Raw genomic sequence first — 22,694 nt, forward strand, 5'->3', positions numbered from 1 at the left:
TTTTAATTAAATAAATAAAATATGATATTTTATAATTAAAAAATGTTTCTTTTTATTGTTAGATTTTTATTAAATTTTTTTAAATATTAATATTGAATAAAAATCGAACAATTTGTTAACTTAATTAATGAAAAGAAATAGCACATATAAGTAACATTCATACAAACTCTCTGCTAAATGATTTAAGAGCTCATTTCAGTCAACAAAATAAATAAAGATGAAATATAAAGACCAGTGAGAAATAGAGTTGTTTTATTAGATTAATATAATTTTATTTATCTAGAAAACAGTAAAAATGTTATAAAGAATACAAAGTTAACATGTATGAACTAAATGACCTCAGTGGTTAAAGAAATTATTGTTATTTCTAGAGGTCATATGTTTGAGCACTAGCGACTGCGAGATGTTTGAATGTTCGTTGTCAAATGATTAAGAGTATTTAGAACACATGCTACAACTTATAAGCACCCTAGATTAATTAAAAAAAATAAAATTATTATAGATGTTATTCATTTTATTAAAAGAAGGTTTAAAAGAAAATTTTGTCCCTTAATTTATAAATTTTGTTATTATGAAAAAATAGATAAATTAACTCTCAGCCTTTTTAAAAAAGTTAAGTAATTATCATCTTTAAAAAAAAGTGTCAAATTATTAATTTTTAATAAAATTATTGATTAAAGAAATTTTTACATTTCTAAAAAAATATTCTATATATGTTTAAGTTTTTATATTTTTATTGACGTATGAGATAAATAGTGACCTATCAACATGAAGTTACTGGCAACTACCACATTATTTGACACCTCAACCATTAAATATATAATGTTTAGTAAACATTAAAAAAAAATTTAAAATGATTTTTTAAAAGTTGAGAATCCAATTTAACTCAAGAAAGTAAGAGTTAATTTGACAATGAAGAAAATAAATATAAACTGTAAAGGTGGAGAGTTTATTTTTTCCTTGTATTAAAAAAAAATACAAATTAATCATAATTTTTTTAACCGACTCATTATTATCTTGAATTTATGCAATTTAAATTGATCTAGAATGATTATTTTAATTAATAAAATATTTTTTATTTAAACATAATTATAAATTCTATTATATATATGAATATAAATCTAAAATATTAATGAGGAAAAATATAAAACTTTTATTACATTTGAAAAAAAAAACATTTTTTTATTATTCAAGTTTTATGCAAACTATTACCTGTTTTGTTTAATAAATCAATATTTAAACAAAGATGTAAGTGACGCTTTTCAAGTGAAAAGCTAGAAATATTTTATAGAAAATCAAAAGATAAAAAACTTTGCATAAAATACAAAAAAAATAAATTACATTTAAAAAAAACTCAATTACATTAATCAAACATTGAAAAAAAAAAAAAAAATATTTTCGTAATTCATTTTTATGTTATCAAACACATCTTTGGGGGAATGTGAGATTCCCATGAGAATGGAATCCATACATTCCCCGTTTGGTTAGCTGATAATGTCGTTTCCGGTAATCTTACATTACCAATAATGGATTTTTTGAGATATATTACCGGAAATGTCATTACATCCATTTCCGTAGGTATTGTTGGATTATCGGAGTTTTGGACTAAAATGCCCTTAATTTTTTTTTCAAAAATATAATTATTCTGTCATTGAATAATACAAATTCTACGAATGTTAAATTACAAATTTATCTTTAAACTATTTTAAATTTACAAAAAAAATTTATAATTAAAATTTTATATGAAGTTCAGGGGTTAAAATAAAATTTTACCTTTTCATTAAACCTTTTTTATATTGTCAATTTTGTAAAAAAATATATATAAATTTTATGAATTTAAATTTTTTAAATAAAATATATAAATATTTTCCAACTTATTGAAAAAAACAAAAATATAATAAGGACAATTTGGTAAAATATACATTCCAATAATCTTTTATTCCTTTAACCAAACACGATAATCTTACATTCCTGCTAAACCAACCAAACACAAAAATACAACATTAGTAATCTTATTCCCTTGTTATCTTACATTCCCACTTATAATCTTACATTGCGTGAACCAAACGCACCATAACAGTAACATTAGAAGGCTTGAATGTGATGATTAGGTCGATGGGACAGAGACATGTAATACTCCAACTCAGCCTAGTGACTATTAACACGAAATCTGACAAGTTACTGGCAAACGGCACTAATCCCGGCGATACATCAGTCAGCTGATAAAAAAAAGACTAGGTGGTGCAAATGACATGTCTACAGAGACGGCAATCGAGTTGCGAACAAGATGACAAGTATTGATATGGGTTCCCATTATTTCCAGGTGAACTTCCTCCAGTTTTACGACAAAATAAGAGCAATGCATAACCTACTCACAACTTTCATCATATTCATCATAAAATAAGAGCAATCAACGCAATGACAATCTCAAAGATGTTCAAAACATATCCAAAGAAATCAAAATAGCCACTAGCCCACTATCAATTTCTCTTTTCCATTTCATTATTAAAAGAATACAAAAGCTATGTTGCTTCGACTCTTCATTTTCCCTAAAATACCTATGTCTGATACCCCATATAGGTTATGATTCTGCAAATATAAGAAAATAAAACTTGGGAAAAAATTGAGCAGATCCGTGTCGGATGCTGACAGTCACTTCTGAGTCCAAGAAACACAGTATAAGCATTACAACATAAATTACTGAGAATACTTTGCTTAATTTATTTCTAGTACCTCATCCAAACATGGTTCAACAAGATGAGCATTCCTTTGGCAAAACTTGGTAACAATTGAATGGCATATGCTGAGATTAAGTGCATAACCTAATCTAAACATAAAATCTAAAACAAGCAAAGAATCATCAAACCTATCTCTTTCTGAGAGACACCGAACCAGTTTCTCAAGAGTCTTTTGTTGCGGTTTCAGTTGATTCTTCAGCATCTCTCTGAACCATTCCAGTCCCTCCGCAACATATCCTTGCTCGCATAATCCAGCAATAACGTGATCGTGAGTACAAACTTTCAGTTCTACACTCCTACTTTGCATATCATTCAACAAATTTTGGGTTTCTTTGATGTGACCAGCTCGACATAGATTTTTTATTATAGGGGCATATGATGAAGCAGATGGCTGTAAACCCTGTGCTAAGAGTTCGTGAAGCAAATCCAGACTCTCAACAACTTTCCCTTTCATGCAAAAGGCCCGGATCAGATGATCAAATGTGATTACGTCACGAACAATGCCCTTTTGAGGCATTTCTTTGAATAAACGATAAGCCTCATCCGTCTCTCCATGGAAACAAAACCCTGCAATCATGGTATTGTAACTCACGGTTGTTTCACCATAACCTTTTTCGAGCATCTCCTTATATAGCCTCTTTGCCTCTTTGAGGTCATGAACCTTATAAAGCCCGTAAAGCAGTGCACTGTAAGTGTATTCATTCGGAAGCATTCCCATATTAATCATCTCAAACCAAAGCTTTCTGGCTTCCCTGAGGCTCCCGATCTTACATAGTCCGTGAATCATTGTTGTATACATGACCCTATCCAGAACATACCCTCTATCCTTGAGATCATTGAAAATCCGAAAACCTTCCAGCCACTTTTTGTTCTTACAGAGTCCATTGATGACTTCCTGATATGTATGTATATCTGGAGCACGACCTGTAGCAATCATTGTGTGAAGAAGTTGGGATACTCTACCGTAGTTGTTGGTCTTACAGAAGGCAGCAATCAATTTTCGAAAAGCAGCCGTATCGGGCACCAAACCATCAACCAAAATCTGCTGAAGAAGCTCGAAACCTTTCGAAGCTTTCCCATCAATACAAAATGCTTGAATCAAACACCCAAGGGTCCCAACATCAATATTAGCCCCGACACCAGATTCTATCATATCCTGATACAATTTCCAGAAAAGATCGTTCCTACCGACCCTAAGACAGGCCAATAATGCTAAATTCCAAGTTGCTATTGATGGACAATAACCAATCTTATTCAAGATGGATAACACATCAACAGCTTCTTCAACCAATTTGTTTTCACAAAGACATCTTAAGTAGCATTCTAAAGAATGCGGCTTGGGGTCAAGACCGGTCTGATGAAGAAAATTTCTTGCTGCTTTGCAGGCCTTAGCCTCTACAAGCTTATCAAATAGCAGATTACAGGAATCAAAGTCCGGCGAAAACTCGTACCTCGACCGCAGCCAATGAAAGAAATGCAGCGAGAAGAAAACATTTTCTTGCTGGATCACAAGCTCACGAAAAAACCACGGTTCAGAGAAATTGAAAGAGGGAAAAATTGAAAGTAGAGTTTCCTCCCATCTAGGCATTGTTCTAGTAATCTTGGAAACTTGTTTAACAATGGCTAAATCCGATTCACTAATGGAATCATTCAATAGTTCTTTACATTGCTTTTGATTCTCTAAAGACTCCTTCACGATAAAACTAGTTTCTTTGGATTCTATAGTGAGATATCTAATTTGGGTATTAGGGTTTTGGGCAGTTCTAGGGTTTTGCCTAAGGAAATTTAGGAGAAAGGATGAAGGTTTAGCCATGGGGTACCAAGGTTTTGACCTAATTTCATAAAGAGGGAAGATTTAAGGTAAAAGAAAACTGAAATGAAAATGGATTAGAACTTACTGAGAGATGGGATTTGAAAACCAACGATGGAATCACTTTTTTTAAAAGTTTAATTTGAGTCTGCTTTAATTTCATCAAAGGATAGTTTCGGTTGTGGTTGACCATTTTCTTAATTTTTGAAAACAAATTTTTTTTTAGGGTCAGTACAATACAATATTTAGTTTTGTAGTTAAGTTATTGGCTTTCATCTGTTTTAGTAGTTAAATTTTTATTTTTTTTAAATTTATCCTTAACGTTTACTTTTTGTTTCATTTTAGTATCAATTATTAAAAACTTAATAGACGGGCTGACGTAGCATAGCTCCGACGAACAGACGACCAATCCGAACGGTGGACCACTAGAGAATGACGAGCCGACCAATATAGTCTAGTTTCAGGCCTATCGAACAGTGGACCATAGATATCAAAGGATGAAGAAATCGAAGAGTTCATCATCAATTTTGAGAGATTTAAGTGTTTCCTGATAAAACAAGGACCAGAATCGTGTTTAGGGGGTAGAAAAGGTGCGGGTTGGAAAGCTTGGACTTCATCAGCTGATGGAAACGACGACTATAGATGCGAGGGTCGACGAGCTAGTTTGTTAAGTTTTTAACGGCAATGTACTAAAATGAAACAAAAAATAAATATTATATATGATTTTGAAAAAATTGAAAGCTTAAGTACTAAAATAGATTAAAATTAATAGTTTAATTACTAAAGGCATAGTTTACACTTGATTTTTTAAATGATTTTAGTTTAGGGTAAATAATTTTAATTTCTTCAAATTAAATAATTGAAGGTGAAATTAATTTAGGGTTAATTGTATCTTATGTCTCCTAACTATAACCCTTAGTTTAAATTGGTCTTTAAACTTTTGAATATTTTAATTTCATCCTTAAAGTATGACTTCATTCTAAATTAGTCCTTAAACTTTTAAACATTTTAATTTCATCCCTAAACTATGATTGTCTTTCTAAATTGGTCCCCAAACTTTTGAATCTTCCAATTTCATTCCCAAATTCATCCAAATATTTAATTAGTCTCAACCATAATTTAAGCTAAATTTTGTTTTATTTTCAAACATATTAATAATATAACTTGGCCTGACAATTTTATTAACAAGGGATGTGATTAGTATGTACGTATAGTTTGGGATAAAATTGAGATGTTCAAAAAGTTTGGGACCAATTTATAATAAAGGTCATAATTTTGGGATGAAATTGAAATACTCAAATTTTTAAGGACTAATTTAGAATGATAATCATAGACTGATAAACATGTGATGCTATTAACTCTTAATTTCACTTAAAAAATAAGATATATTTAAGTGAAAAAATTAGTTTTCAATTTTGAGTTGTGTCCCTCAAATTTATATGTATGTATATCATATATGCAAAAAATATGGAGAAATATATATGTATTGTATATAGTTAAAAAATAGTTTATATTATAATCAAATAGTACTATAATATTATAAATATTTACAATTAAATTTAAACAAAAATTTGAACAACTCGACTAGACTTGAATTTTATAAACTCGACTCGAAAAAATTTCAAACAAATTTTAAGTTATAGAATAAGAATTATCAACTTAAATAACTCAAATTTTTTTAACTCAACTCGATCGAACTCAACACTAATATTTAATACTTATGAGTGGAAAAGTGCTTTTAACCTTAAAAATATTTTTCAAAAAGCATTTTCAAACTTTAGACGAAGTTGTGCATGGCATTAGCTTCTACTATTGTACGTGTCATTACTTGGCATAATGTTACAAAAATTATAATTGGAATTGAGGAAGCAAAGGCATTAACTAGAAATTTCTTATCTTATGAAATTAATTTTAATTATGGAAAGTTGAGAGATTTTCTCAACGATGCTCTGCTTATGGAGCAATCGATGATTTCAACACCTATAAGTTTCTTCTTGTTTTTCATCAATGGAAAACAATGAAGAAGGGATTTTCGATGGCCAATTTAGTATTTATTTTTCTTCTTCCTGTTGTGTAGTTCAAGTTCACGGATTACTTTCCTTCGATTTAAAACCTGAATTTTCTCATGATTCTGAAGCTTCCAAATTTTCCCAAATAACCCAACAGTTTTCTCTGAAAACTCCGTTAAATTCTGTTGAAACATTTTTATTTTCAGATTATGAAACCGACTCAAATCCTTCGTTTCCAGAATATGAATTTCCTCAAGGTTCACTACAAGTCCAAAATTTACCCTTTGAAACCACTCAATCTTCAGAATATGGATTTTCCAAGGATTTTGAACCCTCCGATGAGCCTTTTGAAATCCAACAAATTTCTTTTCAAATAGATTCACACCATAAAATCAGATTGCCTCCTCCATCACCATGTCCAGCAAACGTTTGTGAATATAAGTGTTCGATAAAATGTCTGAAAGAAAACTTCCCTCTTCTTCTCAACTTGTGCAACAATGTCTGCAGGTCAGGATGTTTCTTCAATTACTCGGAGCTGATCTTCCACTGTACTGATCATTGTGCAGTATTAATGCCCCAACAATTCAAATCTAGTAAAGACCGCTCTTTTGTTTTGGTATCAAATATAATTTGCATTGATTTCTGATTAAAAAAAAGCTCAAGTTTTATCTGTGTTTTGCAGATGAGAAGGAAGCAGCTGGATATTTGAAGTACTGCTACAAAAAGTGCATCAAAGTTTTATAGGCTGTTGTAATTTGATGTTTTAAAATGTTGGAAATTTGAACAAGAATCCCTTAGATTTACCTATTTTATAGATCTTGGTTGAAATGAGTAATTATGTTTTTATTTTTGAATTCCCATATTTTGTTTATGTCAATTAGATTTTTGGGTAAACTATGTATTCACCCAAATATTTATGCGGTTTCATTTTGGTCATCCAACAATATTTTTTCTCCAAAAATCATATCTATTTGTTACATTTTGATTTAATTTTGGTCACATGCAGTTAGAAAATTAATAGAACTACTGATGTAATATTTTTTTTTATTTTTTTAATGATAACGTGGTATTACTTTATGGTGACACATCAGTATCATAATTAATTTTTTAATGGTTAGTGAGCAAAATGAAATTATTTTTTCTCCAAAAATCATATCTATTTGTTACATTTTGATTTAATTTTGGTCACATGCAGTTAGAAAATTAATAGAACTGCTGATGTAATATTTTTTTTTATTTTTTTAATGATAACGTGGTATTACTTTATGGTGACACATCAGTATCATAATTAATTTTTTAATGGTTAGTGAGAAAAATGAAATTAAAATGTAACGTTAGGTATAATTTAAAAAATATAATTGGATGACCAAAACAAAATTATGTGAATAGTTAGGTGACTTCTATATTTTTTTTTCAAATTTCCAATGAAAACTATTATATTCATTTGTAGGACTTTTGATTTAAAAAAAAAAAAAAATCAATCCAAAGTTATTGATATATACATTGATTATTTATATATTGTTAAGGGTAAAGTATCAAAATAGTTCTCGGCTATAGAGTATTACTATATTGAATCTCTTGACTATTAAAAATTATAAAATAGTCACTTGATTATAGGATATTATTTTGTTGAGTCTCTTGACTATTAAAAATTATAAAATAGTCACGCGACTAGTCATATATTTCAAACTCGTCCTTTTCTGCTAGAAAAATAACGATCATGTGAGTTGGATGGTAACATGTTGATTAGGATAAGATAAAATCTGATCATAGAACTGTATGAGTTGTATTTTTTAGACCGACTCTCTATTTACATTGTCGCCGAGCTAGTTCTTGAAATATTGTATTGTAGAGCCTATGCTTGAAAGTAACAGCGATGCTAGTAAATATAATTAAAATATGATTTTATCATATCTCAATTAATAGGTTAACGTTCAAGTCAGACGACAGTCAATGTTTTTGACAGAAAAAGATTTAAGACATATGAATAGTCAAGTAACTATTTTATAACTTTTTAATTTCAGGGACTCAAAAAAATCTTATAATCGGTGACCATTTTATAATTTTTATAGTCGAGAGACTCAATAAAACAATACCCTATTGTTGAAGAACTATTATGTACTCTACCCAAATGTTAAAAGATTTAAAAAATATTTGTATTATGAACAAATTTTTAAATAAAATATTTTTTTTATCAAATAAACAGGATTTTATGCGTGTCAAACCAAATTAGGATAGAGTTTAACGACAAAGTGAAATTTGTATGTAGAAAATTAACAAGAGGGACAAGTTTAAAAAATCCATAAACATAAAGGGGCAAAAACATTTATCACTAAATAGGGGTTGGGTATTCAATATTGTTCTTTATAGCATCATGAAAAAAGAGAGAATCATTCAGCAGTTATTACCAGTTGAAGAAGAAGCTGAAATCCCAGTTCTTCCCCAAGAAATCATGGTGGAAATCCTTTCAAGATTACCCATCAAAGCGCTTTGCCAGTTCAGGTGCGTCTCAAAACAATGGCTTTCTCTTATATCAGATCCCCTTTTTGCAAAATCCCACCTTCAAAAAACCATTAGAAATGATTGTTTTTATTCTCAAAGAAAGAGGGTATTGATTTCCTCACACAATTTATACTCTCTTGAGTATGCATCAATTGGTAGACTCGATGAGAATTTGGTTGCTTTAGAGCTTGATTATCCTTTGAAAGACAAGTCAAATGGATTAGCTGAGTTGTTAGATTCCGCTAGAGATGGTTTTTTGTATTGCGAAAGAAGTGAAGAAGATAATGATGAAGTTCCAGTAATGGTGAAGCTAAATTTTCCGTTCTGTGTGAATCAAAGGAATTGGGTCGATATCTTAGGTTCTTGTAACGGTTTGGTTTGTATTGCTCCAGATGAAGATACCCTGTATTTGTTCAATCCTTCCACTAGAGAATCCAAGAGAATCCCGGACCCGCCTTCCAGTTTAGCTTCAAATGGTTTGAGTGTTTACGGTTTTGGTTATGATTTCTTGAATGATGATTACAAGGTAGTGAAAGTATGTTGTGGAACTGTTTGTGTTTATTCATTGAGAACTGATTCTTGGAGGATGGTTTGTAGTTTCCTATATGATGATAATGTGTATGAATCTGGAGTTCTTCTCAACGGGTCTATTCACTGGATAGCCAGCTGTGGAGATGGGGCGGATTTTACGTGCGTGGTTGCTGCTTTTAGTTTGGAAGAAGAGGTGTTTTCAGATTTGCCAGCACCTGACATTGTCGATACTAGCTCTGAGTTCATGATAGGGGTTCTTAATGGTTGTCTTTGTGTGCTTCATAGCCGCAATCAGATGCACAATGATTTCTGGGTGATGACCGAGTATGGCGTGGGTGAGTCGTGGACTAAATTGACCCTCAGCCTCTCGTACATTTGCATGAAGCCATTGTGTATGGCTCAGAACGGTGAAGCTCTGCTTGAGGTTGATGGGAAATTGTTGCTGTATAACTTGGAAGACGACAGTTATAGGTACTTAGTAGTAAATGGAATTCCGGAAGGGGACGGTTTTGAAGCTGATACCTACTTGGAGACCCTTGTTTCACCCAATAGCTTCTTTCGGACATGAATTCAGATGCAATATTGAGTACAAATGAAATTAAGAACCTGTGGACATTGGTAAGAGCTAAAGATGATAAACTCATTGCATCTTTTCCGATTATGCTCTCTACCAAATTTGTGTAAATAATGTTCTTTTATTTGTTCTTGGCCCTTCTCTGGATATATCCCGTATTCTGCTTATATTATAGAAGTTGTTGAGTGCAAATGATATTATTAGAATACCCTATGCTATTTGGACCTGAGTGTGAGCATCGGATACTGGTATGTATCTTCATGGATGTGGTTGGAATTTTCCGAGTATTCCATGTTTTTAGAAGATTTTGGAGGTTATATCTCTATCCCCATGTGTCAGACATGAGTACTATAAGAAAATTTAGGAGTCCAAGCAACATAGAGAATACCAATTGAACTGCTAATCTTTCATGTTTTCCTTTTCCCAACAAGAAGGTTGAGTGAGATCGCCAAACCTCCATGGTATCTATCATTGATATGTAACCATAATGTAGCCTTACGATGATACTTTTATTATGATTTTATGCATGTTGTGGATTATTTGATATTGAATTCTACTGATCCTTTAGTTAGAATCTATATTGTTTGGACTTGGGGACGAGTGTCCGGTGTAAGTAGCGTCTAACAGGAGTATGCTTTACTCGTTTCCAAATTTTTTTCTCTCATATATTTGAAGGATCTTACCACGTACTCATGTAAGAAGATATGTCGGATATAGGTGCTTGACATAGATACCTCAAGAAAAAATATAGGGTAGAACTTTTTTCATCCTTGGGCAAATGGTGAGATACTCCTGCTTTTATCTTCATGTTGGTATGTTGGCAATACTAGTAATTGTTTTTCGGCCTTTTTTCAATCAACTTTTCAGATTGAAGGGATCCTAAGGAATGGGTTGGAAGCAAAAACCCCCGGTTTAAGATTTATGGTAGGAACATGATCGCTTGGTCCAGGGGAGAGGGCGACTCTGTGAGGGTTTAGAAGACGGAAATTGCAAATATTTGGATCATAGTTGAACCATCTTCCTGCTGATGGTTTAAGATTTGCATAGTTTCAACTTTAACTCAAAATTCATGTTTAGGTCACAGAGGAGAATCGATACTTTGGATCATGCTCAGCGTCCATGCCATTTGTTAATGAATTTTAGGAATTGATACATATATGATATATCAAGCACTGTCTTACATATCTATGTTTATACGCGCCGCGCGTGTGTATTAATATAAAATATAAATAAATTTTTAAATATTTGTATTAATGTATAATTAGTTTACTGATTCAATAATTAAATGGATGAATTTAGAGTTAAATGATAATGATAAAACCATACATAACTATAGAGTCGAGTCAATTTTTTTTTTGATAATTATATTATATTAATCTTGCGTTATATGATTTGGTAAATATAAGAGATGTTGTTCATATGTGTCAAAAGAAATAATTTGAATTTATTACAATTAACGTTCATATATTTGTGTATGCAATGCTCGAAGCTAAAACCTCAAGGGACAATAATGATTTCTCAACTATTGAAGTTGTTTGGTTCGTGTAAATTTGAATTGAAAATATTAAATCTCTAGAAAAATTATCAAATAATTCAATAAAAAGCTGAAAAATTAGTTCAAATACAAGGGATAACTCCATTATTTAAAATATAAAAAACACCACATATTTCAAGCCTGCAGCATGCAGTGCATTAATCAGTGGGTCTTATTCTTCTTAGCCTTATTCAATTCGGCAACATAATCGAACAAACTTCCATCAAAACAACCCCACACTGCTTCTTTTGATAAATAACCATTTTCATCCTTTGCAAGCCGATATAAAAGCGTCCATTCCCCCTTCGATATTATCCTGAAAAACAGTTCAAAAAAATCTCAGAAAACAAGTTAAACCATTTATGGAATTAAAAACACGAAATACAAAGAAAATACCAGCCGATGAAATCGTATTGGTTTCGATTAGCCTCGGTTATGTGCCACACTTCTTTGAAATGTAACTTGTCGGGCACGGTTCGAGCGTACTTGCTGAAGATGTTCTCGAAGTTCATTGGCATGAACTTGAAAATCCCAAGGTTCAAAATATTTTTTTTGTTTCTTTATGGTTTTTTTAATGATTCAGATGTTATACGGTGATTGCCTTCCTTCAGTGTCGTATGTCGCTGTGTCACTGCCATGCTTGCATTTGTAAGAAAAAGACTAAGTATGTGTGTGTATAAATCAATTACATCTTATCAATATTTTACTAGTGTTGAAATTTGTAAGAAAAACTAATGTAACAAAATAATTTTCAAAATCTTTTAAGAGATTAGATATTTAAAAAAAATATTTTTAATTGATAAATACTCATTTTTAAAAAAATTATAATTAATATAATCATTTTAAATTCCAAAATTTGAAATTAAATTGTATCCCAACAAATGATTTTGGCTTCATCCTTGCCTATGCATATGCCTATGGGTGACCAAATGAGCGGAACCTGGAAAATCAGCTCAAAATATTCAAGCCCGGATGATTCAAGATTCAAATATCTCAACCCGGGATTGACTTAAATAAATTGAACTTGAGCATGAAACTATCTAAATTCAAGAAGATTTAGAGAAAACTCAAATTAAAAGGCTAAATTACGCGAGTGATTTTTTTATGTTTTCAGTTTGTTCGATTTTAGTCATCGATTCAAGAAAAGAACAATTCTTTTTTAGTCCTTCGACTGTTAACTCTCGTTAACTCATTAACGGAAGGGAGAATTGACAATTAAAAAATAAAACAAAAATCATGTGTCTTCTTCTTCTTAAAATTAAAGAATAAGAAAAGGAAAAAAACACATGGATTTTTTTTAATTGTCAACTTAGACTTCTGTTAATGGTTTAACGAGAGTTGACGATAAAGGGACTAAAATCGAACGGATCGATAACATAAGAGATCAAAATCATTCTTTTTTTCAATAGGTGACCAAAACCATACAAACCAAAAATATAAGGGAACTCTCATGTAATTTACCTAATTAAAAAATACTCTAACCTAAAATAGTTAAAGAATTTAAAAATGTAAAATAATACAAACTCAATATAATACGAATCAAAGTAGCCCGGATCTATCTGACTACCACCACTAGATATGAAGAACCTTCTACTGCACAAAAATGCTAAACAAAAATAGAATATTCAGACCTAAGTTTATATTTTTCATAAGTTGTCGTCACTGTTTTTCGCCTGGGTGAGAAAAATACTAGTAGATTTAGGGATTTTTCTTTGAAAAGATTTTTGAAATGTGAGGAGTCACCACCAACCATTTAAAGTGCGATTGGACCACCATAAAAATCGGGTGATTTTAATAAAATATTTTATTTTACCAAAATATCGAGTTTTGGGGTCTATAAAAATCCAAAAATCAGGCTCGGGAGTCGGTTACGCACTAACCCTATAATGCCTAGAAATTAATACCTAGTTGATTACCCTATTTTGAAATTTGGAAATTTTGAGTTTGAACTTTATTTAATCAAAAAATTCACTATGGATGTACAGTTGAAAAAGATGTTTGATTATTTAAGCCAATAATATTCGCCCCCTAGCATGAATGCGGGAGATCAATTATTATGCCCAATAATCGAACATTGCCTTGGAATTTTTGAAACATGATAAGGTTTTCGAAAAGGATGTCAATATACTTCAGGAATCACTAGCGGTCACCCCTGAGCATAATGCGGAGGGTATGCCATTAACTCCTTGATAAATCAACATTGCCTTGTTATTTTAAATCCAAACGCAAGCAAACAACTTTTCATTGTACCTAATTATGCTAGGTGAGTTAATTAGGATTTTCCCTAACCTACAGTGTCAAATTATGTACTTTAAAGAACCTAGAGGACTAAGCCTAGAAATAGAGACTCTAATATTAATCCTATTTGATTTTAACCAATTATTGGATCGAATAATCGAGATACTCCCTTAAGCATGAAGGCGAGGGCCAACTTAGATTACTCCCTCAATTAAAAGACTAGAGTGAAATTTAACCTAATGCGGAGGTTCTAATTAAAAACCTAATTAATTATGTTAAGAGAAAACCTAATTAAAAGTCTAAGGGATAAAGTAAAAAAGAATCTAGATCTAAAGGGCTAACCCCGAAGCCCAAGGTTCTAATTAATGACTAAATTAAAAGAAACCTAAATCTAAAGGTTCAGTCTACAAAGTTAAAAATCTAGGATTAAATTAAAATAAAATAAGATACAAAAATTGAGAAAATTGCAAAAATGGATAAATAAGAAATTAAAGGATTAATTAGAAGATGGGAAATTAAAATAAATAAATCAAATCACCCATTAAGATGTAAATTAACAATAATTAAAGTCTCACATTCAAAATAAAAATTAGTGGCTAAATTTATATGAAATAAAGTCAAACATCAAATTCACGAAGGATAAAAACATGCAAATAGGGACTAACATGCAACAAAAATAAAATTCAACAGCCAAATAAACAGAAAAACAATAATCTTAAATTAGTGACTAAATTAAAAAGTAGCTACAATTAGGCATGAAAAAATCAGAATTATGACAATGACCAGAATATAAAAGCACATCTAAATAAGAGAGACCAAAACACATTTTTCCATTTTAAACCTAGCAAACTAAAGGATAAACATAAAAGGAAAAATCATGCAATTAGGGCACCAAAACTTAAAATAAAATAAACAAGCTTAAGATCAAGGACTATGATGTAAAAATACAACAAAAATACAGGGGCTACAACACGAATAAACCATGAATTTAATTATGGATAAACAATGAAAAAAGGTAAAATAACAACATAAGGACATGAATATCGAATTAAAATAAAAAAGGACAGATGGGTGACCATTTTGTAAAAACAAGGATAACCTTGGGGGACCTGAAAGTAAATAAACCAAATATTAATATTGAAAAATAAAAGGGAAAATAGCAAAGTAAGGACAATCAAATTAAAAATTAATGAAATAAAAGAAGAATGGTGGTTAAATTGCATACAAAATATAGTTACAAAGATCGCATAGAGGGTAAGACCCTCCGGGTCTTAAATGCGCGTGTGGAAGCCCAAAACGACGTCGTCCGCTAGGGTTATATAAATCCCTTTTTCCTATTTTTTCTCATTTTTCTTCTTCCCTCTTTTTCCTTCCATAAAATGCTCTCCCCTCTCTTAACTTTCTAAAAGCCAGCGACAGATGTCGCCTTCCCCGATTACCGCCGATCATCGTATCGACCGCCGTCTCCGGTGGCTGATCAGGCCCAAAACTTTAGAACTGGCTTTCCTCGACACCGTGGTCATGGATCCAGGCTCAGGTTTGTGAAAAAATGGCCCCCAATACCACAAAATAGGTCGAGAACCTTTCGACTTCTAACGCTATATCTGTGCCGTCCACCGTTGGATTGTGGTGTCTTTGAAGGATATTGCTCCCCTCCTCCATGTGCTCCTCCTCACCATACAGATTAACCACAATAAACCTCAAATACCTACAAACAACACCAACCAAGAGGTAAAAAAACTTTATTTCTTTTCATTTCATTTTTTTCTTCTTGCTTCGAAAATATTATAAAATAAATAAGTGTTTGTGCTATTGATTGTTTCGAATATGGGGGAAGAGAAGCTTTCTCTGATTTTTTGAATGGAGGGGAGTGATTACATTGCTTATGTAAAAAATGAAAAGGGAGCCCCTTTTACATTACATTACTTTCAATCCAAAAAAAGAAAAGAAAAAAGTAACCCCTGATTACATTGCTTTCTTTGGGTTTTATAACAACCCTATTACAACAATAAAAAATAAAAAATTACATATATGATTTGGGTACTGTTGGGATAATTTGCAAGGAATGGAGATGGCAGGGAGATGGTGCAACAACAGTAATCAGGGCATTGAATACCCTAAATATTTAGGGATTACTTTGCCCTTTTTTCTTTTTTATGATTTTTGGGTAATAATAATAATAATAATATAACACTAAATATTTTTTTGGGATAAAAATGGTGATTACAATTGCTCCTCTTTGCTCATTATTGTGGAGCAGGAGTGAAGCAAAGATAATAAACACCATTTTTATCCAGCCTAAAATGCTGAAGTTCTTAAGCTACACGTTCTTCTTATTATGAACTCTTCACTCTCATAGGATGAACTCTTCTTTAGGAACGCAGACCATCTCATTCTATGATGGAATCGAGGAAATGTGACATTAATCTAACTCCTTATGTGATGGATGATTCAAGGTTTGAACAAGTTATTCTCATTATGAACTTATTCTCTGGAAATGTTGATCCACCTCATTATGTGATGGACGAAAAAAGGTTGAACAAGCTCTTCTTGTTATGAACTTCTTCCTCCTCATCAGACGGGTTATTCTCATTATGAACCCTCTAATAGAAATATTGATCCACCTTCTTTTATGATGGAATCGAACCAAGGTTGAACAAGTTCTTCACATTAAGAGCTTATTCTCTCTTGATGGACGAGTTCTTCTCTTTACGAACCCTTCATTGGATGAGTTATTCTCATTACGAACCCTTCATTGAATGAGTTATTCTCATTATCTTCTTTAGGAACGCAGACCATCTCATTCTATGATGGAATCGAGGAAATGTGACATTAATCCAACTCCTTATGTGATGGATGATTCAAGGTTTGAACAGTTATTCTCATTATGAACTTATTCTCTGGAAATGTTGATCCACCTCATTATGTGATGGACGAACAAAGGTTGAACAAGCTCTTCTTGTTATGAACTTCTTCCTCCTCATCAGACGGGTTCTTCTCATTATGAACCCTCTAATAGAAATATTGATCCACATTCTTTTATGATGGAATCGAACCAAGGTTGAACAAGTTCTTCACATTAAGAGCTTATTCTCTCTTGATGGACGTTATTCTCTTTACGAACCCTTCATTGGATAAGTTATTTTCATTACGAACCCTTCATTGAAGAGTTCTTCTCATTGAAACTCTTCATTTATCCACCTCGTTGTGCGATGAAGATTCCAGGTTGAACTAGCTCTTCTTATTACGAACTTCTTATCCCTTGTTGGACAAGTTCTTCTTATTACGAACTCTTCCACTTAGAAATGTTGATCCACCTCCTTGTGCGATGAATGTGTCAAGTTCTGAACAAGTTCTTCTTATTATGAACTTCTTCTCCTCGCGGATGAGTTCTTCTCATTATGAAACCTTCTTTAGAGATGTTGATCCGAAATTCCCTATCTCATTCTCTAGTAGGATGGTTATAGTACACATGAACACCTTGTACTTTATGCCTCCAAGTCCTATCGAGGTTGGAGATAAATGTCGTTTTTGTGTCTAGGAAGGGAAATAAGTGAATTTAAAGCCATCTATCTTGAAAAAGGTAGTTTTAATTAAAGAGCAACTCTGTCTAGGAAGGTAAAAGTACATGTTTGGTGGCCAGGGGATGATAAGGGTATGACTTCAGAGCTTCAATGGGAGGTGATGTCGAGGTTCGATTTTTTTTGGTAACGAGAACACGCTATGTAAGGAAATGAGTAAGGGTGTTCGGCTTTGGAGGGAACACGAAAGGTCTAATTTTGCCACTTGTCAAAAATCTATAATTAATAAATATTAAAAGAACCTTTAATTCATTGACATTCAAAGATTTACAAGATTAAAACTTGATTTATTGCTCATAACCTTAGAAAATGACACAAGTTCAATCATCAAACTATTTTAAGAAAATAAAGAAAGAACAAATACACGTGCAAACATGTCAATGTTAGTGCAATAATACTTCATGGTGGATGTAAGAACTTTTTCCTGATTTGCACAAGAATGTATCATTACACATTAAAGGTCAATACCACTAGGTTAAACAAATTCTGGACCTTGCTCTTCAGTGCCCCACAAATCTCAATGTCCTGCCTCAAACTTCAGATGTTGCTAACGTCACATCCATAGCTCTTAATCTTTTTCTAGGTACAAATAGGGTGAATTTAATTTACCTCAAAAACTTTATCACAAGATTCTCCGCGAGTTACTACCAGGATCCGTGATTAATGCACATTGAGATGCAATGTATATTATATAATGTATGATGTATAAATGTGAATGTTGTAACATCTCTACCCCATATATGTTCCCGTATACAAGCTAGAGATGTCACATCAATCATATAAAACATATACTTTTCAAAATCGATAATAATAATTTTTTCAATACTATTGACCATATTTAATATCACTATATTAAATAAGTATCAACCTTTATATTACAAAAACCTATTTAAAAGATATATTAAAGTAGTTAAAAATTTATATTATAAATGCCACTACAAATACAAAATATTATAATAGATGTCCTTACTGATTTAGATGGTAGCTTGATTTTTCCTGGGTAATGCCGAACTGCCACTACTCAGCAGTCTTTTCCTTTCCTTTCCCTACATGTGAACCAATCACACGCTAAGTATTTACTTAGTGAGGCATCAATAACATTAAAATAAAACTAAACAATATACTAAATATTATATAAAAATCACGTATTTAGAAATAAATAAAATAACAATTAAAATGCATAAAAACTAAACTATTTAAAATAATTCACGTAAAACATGTAAAAATGCAACAAGTACTCGAGTAACTCACACTTTCCATATTAAAATCATATAAAATCGTATTAATTCATACTTATAATTATAGCCCAATGTTTTATAACCGAGAATATTAGGTACGTGAGTCTCGTTGAGTGTGCACGCTATATGCACTTAAAAGTGCATTGTAGATCTCGTAGTATTGCACTCGAAAGTACCTCGTAGTATTGCACTCGAAAGTGCCTCTTAGGATTGCACCATATGTGCCATATAAACTCGTATATCATATAGTCACTCCACCTCATGGCATGCTATTTGTACCTCACACTCTCGAATATACACATTAGGCTTTTATTAAAATTATAAGATTCATATGTAAATTCATTCGAACATATAGTTAAAATAAAATAAAATATCAGAACAACATGCCTCATGAAATTCATATTTAAAAGCATCTACACTCGGTATAATGAAATTATAAAAATATAATTTCTAAGTATGTAAAAAACTATTTCGCGTAAATAATCGAGGTCGACTCATCGCAAGTCTTCCTCATCGTATAAATATATAAAATAAGTTAGATGCACTCACCTTTGCCTCACTAGTAAATCTTAGTGTCGATATTGCTTTCACTCTAATCCTTTGCTTTTCTCTCTTTGCCCGGTTTGATTTTGATTACGATCATGATCTTCATATCATCAATCTCCCAATAAACAATTTCGATTACGAACTAGTACTTTAACTAATAATATAATATTCATATACTCAAACAATTACTTAAAAAAATACAATCGATACATATCCGAACTAATTTATTTCCTTTAATCTTGTAAAACTTTCCACCTTAATCCAAATTCAGTATTCTAACATTCTAACTATAATTTCCAGCATTGTATCTCAACTTTTCGAAGCTTGCATCTTAATCCTTTAAATTTTCCAAACTTTGTAAAATGTCCCTAACAACTTCTCTATCTCACCATCAACTTCCTTCAATTTACAACTGAGTTCCTAGAATTATAAACTCTTCCAAATCAGCCCAATTTACTGTTCCGATATTAAATTTTCAGCATAGAACTTCCATTTTTCCACAATTGCACATCGACCCTTTAAATTATCAAAGCTTGCAAAAATGTTCTCCAAGCCTAGCAAAATTCCAAATTTGGTCCCAAACACGATTTCAAGATCCTAAAATTATTCTTACATTCAATCTAAACCAATAGAAATTTTTGGTACAAAAGTTTCCCTTACCCGAAACTTTGCCATCTTCACCATAATGGTCTCCAATTTGATTCATTCATAATTTAGTCATCATTTCACCATTTCCAATCCATTCCAATCAATTCCAAAGTAAAATAAATCAAATTTAACCAATTCCTGATCATAAAGATTATGGTTGAATGCTTCACTCTTACTTTCTAATGGTTTTCAATGTAATTTCATGTTAGTATTTTATTCTACAACACTCCTAACATCCATTTCTAACTTTAATTCAATAATTTTTCATGAATCCAAGTCTCCTCTTTATCCACCATAAATACCCACTTCACCATTTAAGCATGACAGAATAAAATACCCATACCAATTTGTAGAGAATTAAGTGTAGAACATTTTCTTATTTCACAATTTAGTACAAATTCTCACTAAAATGGACCAAAAAATGAAAAACAAAAGCATGCTTACCTTGGCTATGGAGTTTTGTCCCGTTGTTGGAGAAAAGAAGAGATTTCCTGAATTTTCTTCTAAAATATCTCATAATTTGTCTTAAAATAAATTTAAAAAATTCATTTTTGGTCCAAAAATCAAATATACCCTTAATGAATCTTAATTTTTTCCACTATGCCACTCCTTCATCTCTATTTTAGTATTATTAAATAGCTGAAAATTTTTTATCTCTCAATATTTTCTTTTTGACCCTTTAATTTTCCAAAATTTTATTTTAGTTACTAAATTGCACTATTTCACTTTATCGTGTAATTCTCACCAAATTCCACCAATCCAACTTAAATTCCACAAATTAAAAATATCCATATAATTTTTCCAACCCAAGTCTACCTTCCTTCAAATTTTTGTAATATTTCGATTCGATCTGGTTATTCGAATAATATACTGATCTTTGTCCTTTAATAAACTTGTATGCAAATTCCATATCAAAATTATGAAACCCACTAAACTAATTGTCTTGATCTAAACTACTAATTCACAAATCCAAAATTTAACATTTGATATTTTACATTTTTAGACCTTAAACTTTTATAACTTACAATTTAGTCTATAAACTTTAAAAATTTACATTCCAGTCACCATTTCTAAATTTGGGATATTATAATTCTCTCCATCTTCTAAAAATTCGTCCTCGAATTTGCAATACATTTTTTATTCAAACAAGTGAGGAAACTTTTTTTTCATATCTTTTTCTTTTTCCCAAGTAGCTTCATCGACTTTATGATTACACCAAAGAACCTTTACTAATGGAATTGTCTTGTTTCTTAACACTTTGACTCCATGTGCCAAAATCTTTTCTGGTTTTTCCTCATATGACATATATGCCTGGATCTCTATTTCTTCGATGTATGACATGAGAAGGATTGATCGTTACTTCCGAAGCATCGATACATGAAAAACATTATGAACCTTATCCATTTCTAGAGGTAATGCTAACTGACAAGCTACTGGTCCAACTTTTTTTAAGATCTCATATGGCCCAATGAATTGTGGACTTAGTTTTCCTTTGCATCTAAAATCTTCTTCCAGGGTGATACTTTGAGAAATGCATTATCATATACTTTGTATTCAATTTCATTTCTCTTCAAGTCCGAGTAAGATTCTGTCGATCAACGACTATCTTAAGATTATCTTGAATAATCTTCACTTTCTCTTTGTCTTCTTTGAGGGGAACTATCCCCAATATGTCTCGATATTTAATTGAAACCAATTTAATGGTGTTCGACACTTTCTTCCATATAAAGCTTCGTAGGGCGCCATCATGATACTCGATTGATAGCTGCTAATGTAAGTAAATTATGCCAAAGGCAAATACTTTTCCCAAGATCCCTTGAATTCTATCACACACGCCCTTAGCATATCTTCTAAAACTTGATAGTCCGCTCGAACTGACCATCTGTATGAGGGTGAAAAGTTGTGCTAAAGTTCAATGGGTACAGAAGGCTCCATATAAAGACTTCCAAAACCTCGAAGTAAACCATGGATCTTTTTCAGATACTATTTAAATCGGTACTCCATGTAGTCGAACTATCTTCTTGATGTATAATTCAACATACTTATCCATTGAATAATAAGTTTGAACAGGAATGAAGTGCGTGTCTTCATTAACCTATCGACAATTACCCAAATTAAATCCTTTTTATTTGGTGTTAATGGTAGCCCCGTTATGAAATCCATCGTAACTCTCTCCCATTTCCATTGAGGAATGGAGATCGGTTGTGAATGTCCTGAAGGCACTTAATGTTCAACTTTTACTTGTTGAAAACTTGAACACTTTGTAACAAACTTGTAATAGCTCTTTTCATGCCTGGCCACCAATATCGACTCTTTAAATCTTGATACATCTTGTTCCCTCCTGGATGCAGAGTCAATGGGCTAAAATACGCTTTAGAAAGTATATATTTCTTTAATTCTTCATCATTTGAAACACAGACTCGGTCTCTATAGTATAAACATCTATCAAACTTTATTTCAAAGTCTTTAATTTCACCTCTTTCCACTTGTTCCATTCTTGCTAAACACATTTCATCTCTCATTTGTAACTCATTTATTCAGTCTATTAACAAAGGCTTTAACTTTAATTCAGCAATCAAAGCACCATATTCCTTTAAAAATAATTGGGCATCTAACGCGCGTAAAGCTGAGTAAGTCTTTCGACTTAGTGCATCAACAACCACATTAACTTTCCCTAGGTGATAATCTATGACGGCGTCATAATCTTTAAGGAGCTCTATCAATCTCCTCTGTCTCAAGTTCAAC

General features: G+C 31.7%; 3 protein-coding genes and 1 pseudogene across 3 annotated transcripts; 2 read left to right on the forward strand and 2 right to left on the reverse strand.

Moving 5' to 3' along the window:
* LOC120145823 overlaps nt 1-16,491 on the forward strand; it is a 28,434-nt pseudogene extending 11,943 nt beyond the window's left edge.
* LOC120145818 (pentatricopeptide repeat-containing protein At5g18950-like) lies at nt 2,614-4,638 on the reverse strand. The gene has a single exon (XM_039159543.1). The coding sequence runs from the start codon at nt 4,549-4,551 to the stop codon at nt 2,716-2,718; it is 1,836 nt and encodes a 611-aa protein (XP_039015474.1). The 5' UTR covers nt 4,552-4,638; the 3' UTR covers nt 2,614-2,715.
* On the forward strand, nt 8,907-10,208 carry LOC120145819 (F-box/kelch-repeat protein At3g06240-like). The gene has a single exon (XM_039159544.1). It carries the CDS (start codon nt 8,932-8,934, stop codon nt 10,156-10,158), a length of 1,227 nt encoding a protein of 408 aa, XP_039015475.1. The 5' UTR covers nt 8,907-8,931; the 3' UTR covers nt 10,159-10,208.
* Nucleotides 11,781-12,236, reverse strand: LOC120145822 (peroxygenase-like). Its single transcript, XM_039159547.1, has 2 exons — nt 12,095-12,236; nt 11,781-12,014 (listed from the first exon to the last, which is right to left on the reverse strand). Exons 1-2 carry the CDS (start codon nt 12,214-12,216, stop codon nt 11,861-11,863), a joined length of 276 nt encoding a protein of 91 aa, XP_039015478.1. The 5' UTR covers nt 12,217-12,236; the 3' UTR covers nt 11,781-11,860.
* Nucleotides 16,492-22,694: the final 6,203 nt, after the last annotated feature.

Source organism: Hibiscus syriacus, unplaced genomic scaffold (assembly GCF_006381635.1).
Source record: "Hibiscus syriacus cultivar Baekdansim isolate YM2019G1 unplaced genomic scaffold, ASM638163v2 tig00110895_pilon, whole genome shotgun sequence".
Taxonomy (NCBI): Eukaryota; Viridiplantae; Streptophyta; class Magnoliopsida; order Malvales; family Malvaceae; genus Hibiscus; species Hibiscus syriacus.